The sequence below is a fragment of the Portunus trituberculatus genome, chromosome 38 (assembly GCF_017591435.1).
Source record: "Portunus trituberculatus isolate SZX2019 chromosome 38, ASM1759143v1, whole genome shotgun sequence".
In the NCBI taxonomy this organism is placed as follows: domain Eukaryota; kingdom Metazoa; phylum Arthropoda; class Malacostraca; order Decapoda; family Portunidae; genus Portunus; species Portunus trituberculatus.
The window spans coordinates 27,418,124-27,426,542 of record NC_059292.1 but is presented as its reverse complement, the minus strand read 5'-3'; the positions used below and the strand labels follow the sequence as shown (position 1 = coordinate 27,426,542).

Below are 8,419 nucleotides of genomic sequence, written 5' to 3'. Positions count from 1 at the left end.
TAAAATTTAGTCCAATGTTGTAATTAAAGTATTTAAAGGGTGCCCTACTTACGATGTGTAGGCAACAGGTTGATCATCTTCTGGATAGAGACTGATCCACTTTATCACAACAAAATTAGAGTATATTCTCCCAGTAACTGCTAAAGATTGTAATGACATCACACCCCTAAACCATTTCTTCTATGCATAACTATTACTATCTGAATTCTTTCCATTTCTCTTTTGCATCACACACACACACACACACACTCCTGACCTCACTCGGGTCGGACGTGTGACCTTGTGCGCTCTCGGGCAGCCACGGCCAGCCTGTTGGCCTCCCCCTTCCTTTGTATAAGTTATTAATAGGTTAATTAGTGCTCGCCCTAGTGTTATAATACAAACAATTTTGGATATTATAAGTGAGTGCACGTCTGGACAAACAGTGAAATGAGTGCTGCAGTGCTAAGCTACGGACGCGATGCCCTTATGCGCCGTAGACGTGAGGCTGGGTACCCTCCATCAGAGGTCATTCAACGCCTCAAAAACTTACAGTTATTTCGGAATCGTGGATCCAAGGGAGGAAGGAGTGTGGTGCGTCCCATTAAAGTGATCACATCTACCGTAAGGAAGGGGCGGAAGGTTGAGGAGAGGGGAATACAAACACTTCGAAGTTCCGCGCGTGTGGTATAGTCTTCCCTCTCTCCTCCTTTCCAACGTGACATCACTGGCGAACAAGATGGACGAGTTGATAGTGTCAGTGAGATCTAACTGTGCAGACATTGTGGCGATCACGGAGGCGTGGCAGATAACTCCTGAGGTGTGTATGATTCAAGATTTCCAGCTGTTCCACCACCTCAGGAATCAACGCGGGGGCGGGGGGGGAGGAGTGGCCCTGTTTTGCCGCTCTGACCTCAGCCCCTCACACCTACACGTCGACGTCCCCGCCGGATTGGAGGCCCTGTGGGTGAGGGTTACCCCCTGCCACCCCGCAACACAGCCTCCATCATTGTGTGTGTTGTCTACCACCCTCCACGGGCCGCCACTGCACGGTTGCTCACTGATCACATCATCGAGACTGCTGATGCTCTACGGGTGAGATTTCCTGCTGCCAAGCTGGTAATCTGTGGTGACTTCAACCGCTTGGATATCAGTGAAATCCTGCACCAGCTACACCTCACCCAGGTCGTGGACTTCCCCACCCACCACCAGTCCACCCTCGACCTTATCATGACAGACCTGAGCCAGCAGTACTCGCCTCCCAAGCCACTCCCCCCCATGGGACGCAGCACCCACCTCTCCATCCTGTGGACACCCACCCCACCACCTCGGTTCCCAGGTCAACTGTCACCAGATCCCACAGGCCCATGCCTGACTCCGCCATGAGGGAATTTGGGCAGTGGCTGACACATCACCCGTGGACCGAGGTACTGGAGGAGGAAGACGTCCACACAAAATGGCGGAACTACTTCACCACCACAACGGAAGCCTTCCACCACTACTTTCCCACCAAGGACATCACAGTGGACCCATCTGATGCCCCTTGGATGACGCCCTGCATCAAACGACTCCTTCGTCAGCGTGACAGGGCTTTCCACTCTAGCCCTGACCAGTACAGGAGTTTAAGGAACAGAGTTATCAGGGAAATTAAAAAAGCCAAGGCAAGCTACTACCCAGACAAAATTCACCATCTCAAGCTTACTAACAACAGACAGTGGTACGACAAGATTAAGTCTTTGTGTGGTTTACAAAAACAAGCCTCTTCTCTTCCCTGTGTTTCACACCTTTCACCTGACAACGCGGCCGAAGAGATTAACGGTCACTTCGCTGCGATCTGTCAGACACTCCCTCCCCTTCACTCTACTACTCTCCCAGCCTACCTCCCTGCCTCCTCCCCTCCACCCCTGTCCAGGAGGTTGATGTTTACAGGAAGCTTCTTAAATTTAAACTAAACAGATCCACCACTCCCACTGACCTCCCCATCAAAATTTACAGAGAATTTGCCCCAGAACTTGCCACACCCCTTTGCTCTATCATCAATGCCTCCCTTTCTCAACATTCCTGCCCCGATGACTGGAAGACATCTTACGTCACCCCTCCCCAAAATTTCTAATCCACAGTCACTGAATGATCTAAGACCAGTCGCCATCACCCCTATACCCAGCCTTATCTGTGAAGATTTTGTGTTCGACTGGGCCTATAACAAAATTTGTAACTCTATTGACACACAACAATTTGGCAATATTAAATCCACCTCCACATCTCACTACCTTGTCAGCTTCCTGGAATTCGTCCACAGCCACCTGGACAAACGCAACACTTCTCTAGCTATTGCTTTTGTGGACTTCAGAAAGGCCTTTGATCTTGTTGATCACACTGTTGTGATAAATAAAGCCATCACTCTGGGTCTCTCTCCTACCTGATAGCGTGGCTGGCAGACTTCCTCACGGGAAGGCGTCAGGCCGTTCGTTATCAGGGCTCTGTCTCCTCTTTCCAACAGCTCACATGCGGGGTCCCTCAGGGGACCAAGATGGGTCCACTGTGCTTCCTCATCCTCATCAACGATGCTCTCGTCCACACCCCCCACCGCTGGAAGTATGTGGACGACTGCACCGTGGGCGTACCCGTCAACAACACCAACCCAGACTTCTCAGCACTGCAGTCCACTCTAAACCAACTACAGACGTGGACGGAGGACAACAAAATGACCATCAACCACACCAAGACCGTGGTGATGCACATTTGTACCTCCACAGCAGCAGTCCCCCCTCCCCAGCTATCTGTGGGCCCTCACTCCCTCCAGGTGGTCCGCAGCACCAAGCTTCTAGGTGTCTTGGTGGATGATCAATTATCATGGAAGCAGCATGTTTCCAACATCATCAGGTCAGCCTCATACAAAATCTATTTACTGCGCCGACTCAGGTCCCTGGGAGCACCGGCAGATGAGCTGAGGGGAGTGTACCTCACCTTTATACTCCCTAAGCTCATGTACGCCGCCCCAGCGTGGTCCTCCTCCTGAACCTCACACAACGACAACAGCTGGAGAGGGTTCAGAGGAGGGCGTTCAGGGTCATCCTTGGGCCTGCCTACAGGTCCTACGAGGACGCCCTGACCTGCCTGAGTCTGCCGAGGCTGGCCACAAGACACCAGGAAGCCTTGGAAAAATTTGGGGAAGGACTGCTGCGTCATCCACGTCTCCGCCACCTGCTACCCCCGACGTGCCTCCCCCTGCTCGCGCCACCCGACACCAGAATCGCGTGGCGCCCTTAAGAGCACCGCGCACTGATCGGTACCGACTTAGCGCGGTGCCCACTATTGTGCGAGCCTTAAATAAATAAGTAAATTAATAAGTGAATTCTAGGTTAAGTTAGATCCATAGTTAGGTTAAGCATTTCAGTTCATTGTTTTAATGTCCCCCTGTACATTTTCAGTGTAACCTTGTCGCTTTTTTTACATTGCCAAATTAATAAATTGCCAAAGGGTGCGGTGGTAATAAACCGATATATTATTATTATTATTATTATTATTATTCACTTTTTTTATGTATATATATATATATATATATATATATATATATATATATATATATATATATATATATATATACACAATATGAGCATTTCACAGGAATTCATTGGTTAAAAGAGTTATTTTTGGGGTAACTCCTATCTGGAAGCCCACCCGTTAGGGAAACATTACCTCCCAAGTGAAAACCTTTCCTACACTCGGAATGTAGCCAGGATTTGGACCCGTGCACTTGGGGACCACTTGGCCCCTAAAGCGAACATGGTTCCACTATTGCACAGTTTACATGTTAACAGAGACAATAAATAGGCTTGTTGATCAATAAAAGATGGGAATACTGGATAATAATGAAACAACATTAGCATCTCCATGCCAAAACTAGGTTAATTTCATTGCTGAACCCTTCACCGTATCATCATAAACCTATCACATTTTTGCCCAACCTGTCTGCTTTGTGTCAACAAGTGTTGCCATTTGAAGAGTTCTATATTTATAATATTCACTTTCATCAAGGAAATACCTCATTGTATTGTTACAGTTCTTATTGTCTTTAGAACAGGTCCATTATACCACCATGACACATGACCTTGTCCCATAAGTACTGTGTCTCATGGGCAGGTGGGGGGCTTAGATAATATAATGAGTGTTGCCGTGTGAATGTAGTTAACAATATTTTATCTTATTTACGATATACTTCATTTCATTGATATATTCATTTGCATTGATGTTTAACACAGTTATTGCACCATCTGTCTTACTAAGGACTATGGTGAACAATGATGAAGATTATGACATTTTTACAACAACACAGTCACACAAGTCTGCCATTATTTATTGTGATATAAATATCATAAGCATGGAACATGACTTTTTTCTTTTAATCATTGTGCTTTTGGATTTGATGATCTTGGATTTCCATTAAAGCATTTTATATGCCTCTTACTAATATAGACGAAACTCTAATTCACTAGTGCACATAGATTTGACAGCTCTGGAAGGCCTGGAATCCGCTACAAGGCCACACCAAAAAACCGTGACTAGATTTGGAAGACTATAATCAATGTCAATAGAAAGCTTTCTTGGTTCTGCCTTTAGTTCTATCTATTGATATTTATTTAGGCAATGTCCTAATACACACGTCTGACCCATTCTCCTCGTTTCCCAGCTCTCCCCTTTGCAGTTCCTCCACCCAGCTTATTAGACGTCACATATATGAAGTCAAGCTATTAGTCAACAAGGGAAAGAGAGCAAAGAGAGATAATAAATAGAGGAAGAGGGATTAAAACAGGAGGTAGAAAGAAAACAGTACATAACAAATAGAGAAAATGGAAATAGAACAGAATAGGAAGGAATAATCAAAGAATAAAAAAAAAAAAAAAATGGATAATGAATAGAGGAATAGGAGGATATGTGAATGAAAATTAAAATGAATAAGAAAATAGGAGAAAATGGTAATAAAATAGTGGATAGAAAGAAAACTGGATAACAAACAAGGGAAGAGGATAACGAATATGGGAATAGGGGAAATGGTAATGAGTATGATAATGAAAAAGGGAATAAGAATCCTCTTCCCTTGTCCGTTAAACATTTTTCTGTCTATCCACTATTCTAATATCATTTCCTCCTATTTCCTTAATTCATTATTGTATTTTCACTCCCATTTCCTCCTAATTCTATATTCATTATCCATTTTTCTTTATCTCTAGTGTTATTCCTTTCTTTCCTGTCATATTTCAATTTCCTCCATTTATTATCCATTTTCTTTCTATCTCATGTTCTAATCCCACTTCCTCTATTCATTATCTTTCCTCTCTCTTTCCCTTGTTGACCAATAGCGTGGCTTCATGCATGTAACATCAAATCAGCTTGGTGAAAGAGCTGCGAAGGGGGAGCCGGGAAACGATTAGAGCTGGAGGGACGTGCATACTAGGACAATGTCTTTATCTAGACAAGATCCAAGCTAGTCCTCTACTGTAGTTAGTGTTGGTGACGGTGCAGTTTGAGTTGGGGATGAATCCTCCATTCCTGGCCTCACCACCACTCCACACCACACATTCTGGACCCACCCCTCCCTGGCCCCACCACAAACATATGTGCCGGACCACACACCACCCTCGCCTCACAACCTACTGGCTGATATGCATCACTGATACTGATATACCATTGCATCACATGTGTTACAGGTATAGCGGGAAAGGTGGGGATCTAGAGAATCCACCTTATTGCTTTATTCCCTAGCGATGGTGGTGGCGGCGAAACGCCAGACTAACTCGAGGCCACCCCTCCTACTCCATCACGCCCACAGCCTAATTTCATGCACTTAATGGTGGTAAGTGTACTTACTCCTTTGACGGATAAGAATTCCATCAATGGAAAGACCAAATGGCGGTCTAAAAAGGGTCCTAATTTGGACGTGAGGTCGTAATCCGCCATGTTTACACAGACAGCGAGGACTGACAGAGACCGCTGGACCGTAATTATTAGTGCCGACATCAAATTAATTTCGTGATGTGTACAATTATGCTTTTTTTTTTAACTTATAATACGCAAAATTTTCAGATAAAAAAATAACTGCAAATTCCTGTATTTTCAAACCTTGGGAGATGAGGTAAGAACATTGAATTAAACCTCTTTGGATGAGAACTTGAAGATAATGTGATTGATTGATACATTAATTATTACATTAATAATGAAATATAACAAAAGAGGAGGATGGCTCTTGCCACCCACCCCCTGGGCAAATGTGTACCTAACCCTAGCACATGGAGTTGTATTGCGGCACGGTGTAGGCAGAATTAAAAATAATATATGTTTATAACACATTAGCACTTCAAAGTAGAAAAAAATATACTTGAAAATAATGTAATCCCAAACTATCAATACATCAGTTTATATTTCTCGAATAATTGTATCCAGTTGTTAATCTGACAATATCACAAGTCCTGGAAGGCCAGCTAAAGCTATTCATTTTTAAACACCATAAACTTCAAAGAGCGATTGGTTGTGTGCTATGTGAGGACACATCGTCAATAAAGTGTACAAGTGTACACCTTTTTCCTGGGGTAGGGCCTACCACACCACCGCTTGTCTGCTTTTTATTTATTTATTTATTTTTTATTTATTTATTTATTTATTTATTTATTTATTTTATTTATTTATTTATTTATTTATTTATTTTGAGAGAGAGAGAGAGAGAGAGAGAGAGAGAGAGAGAGAGAGAGAGAGAGAGAGAGAGAGAGAGAGAGAGAGACTATTTCTCACCCACAGAACAAGTTTCATTATGTTACATGGTACACTTAACATTATTAACAAAATCCTATCAATTTGTTCTTGGATTTTCACATTTCCACTCGTCTTCTTAGTCTTTAGTTCTAGTTAATTTCACTCCTTAACTTAAAAAAAAGAATTACTTCAACTTTATCTCATAAACTCTCTTGAGTAGACATTTAAAGATTTCAGTCTCCTTCCTTCGTCTAAGAACTTATATTAACTACAAAAAACACTATTCTTTCCTCTCATAATAAAGTGCAAAGCATGTAGCCAAAACCCAACAGGTTCGACAGTTAAATCTTTGATCTCTACCACCATTTCATACAATTTGATGAGTATTCCATCAACTTTTCAAGTAAACAATCTCTTAAAACCAGTGCATTTGTGATCATGGTACTCATTTTGTCAGTGAGTCTTGCACTGCTTGTGAAACATACACTCAGCAAATTTATCAATATTACTAGTCACTACAATACACACACACACACACACTTCCAGGAGGTCTTTACTAAGGAATCCAAATTTGAAAGGCCACAGGGCAATAGAGAAACAATCTATATGAAAGAGATTAAAGTAACAAAGCTTGAAATAAAAGAATTAATGAAGAAACTGGATGAAGAGAAGGCAATGGGACCAGATGAAGTCTCAGGCAGAATACTGAAAGAATGTAGGGAAGAACTAGCAAGTCCTATATACATCATAAAATGCTCAATAGAAAATGGAACAGTACCAGTAGAATGGAAAAGAGCTGAGGTGGTTCCCATATATAAGAGTGGAAGGAAGGAAGAACCTTTAAATTACAGACCGGTATCATTAACTAGTGTAATATGCAAGATGTGTGAAAGAATAATAAAGAAACAATGGATCAAGTTCCTTGAAGACAACAAATTGAAATCAAATAGCCAATTTGGTTTTAGAAAAGACGGTCTTGTGTAACTAATTTATTGAGTTTCTATTCTAGAATAGTTGATAGAGTACAAGAGAGAGGGGGATGGGTTGACTGTATTTATTTGGATTTAAAAAGACGTTTGACAAAGTGCCACATGCAAGATTACTATGGAAGTTAGAGGAGAAGGGTGGCTTAAAAGGAAGCACATTGAGATGGATAGAAAATTATTTGAGGGGGAGAGAAATAAGGACGGTAGTTAAAGATATGAAGTCCAAGTGGAGAGCAGTAGAAAGCGGAGTGCCACAGGGGTCAGTATTGGCACCAATACTTTTCCTCATTTATATTAACGACATGCCAGAAGGAGTGAACAGCTACATAAATCTGTTTGCAGATGATACGAAACTGTGCAGAGTTATAAAGCAAAAGGAGGATTGTGAAATACTGCAAGAAGACCTAAATAAGATCTGGGAATGGAGTAAAAGTGGGAAATGGAATTCAATGTGAACAAAAGCCATGTCATGGAAATGGGAAAGAGTGAAAGACGACCTGTGGGAATCTATAAGATGGGAGATGGAGTAGAACTGGAGAAAGTTAAAAAGGAAAAGGACTTAGGAGTGACGATGGAAGAAAACAATCAACCAGTAAGCCATATTGATAGAATTTTTAGAGAAACATATAATTTGCTAAGGAATATTGGAATAGCATTTCACTACATGGACAAAGAAATGATGAAGAAATTGATAAGTACTATAATAA

At 42.3% G+C, this 8,419-nt stretch overlaps 1 protein-coding gene across 1 annotated transcript in view; it reads right to left on the bottom strand.

Moving 5' to 3' along the window:
- LOC123514915 (eukaryotic translation initiation factor 3 subunit E-A-like) overlaps positions 1 to 5,937 on the bottom strand; it is a 10,629-nt gene extending 4,692 nt beyond the window's left edge. Inside the window, exons 1-2 of the mRNA XM_045273172.1 lie at positions 5,848 to 5,937; positions 3,679 to 3,774 (exon numbers count right to left, since the gene is read on the bottom strand). Of these exons, the coding sequence (XP_045129107.1) occupies positions 3,679 to 3,774; positions 5,848 to 5,937 (186 nt within the window). The remainder of the gene's footprint in view (positions 1 to 3,678; positions 3,775 to 5,847) is intronic.
- Between the last annotated feature and the right edge of the window lie 2,482 nt (positions 5,938 to 8,419).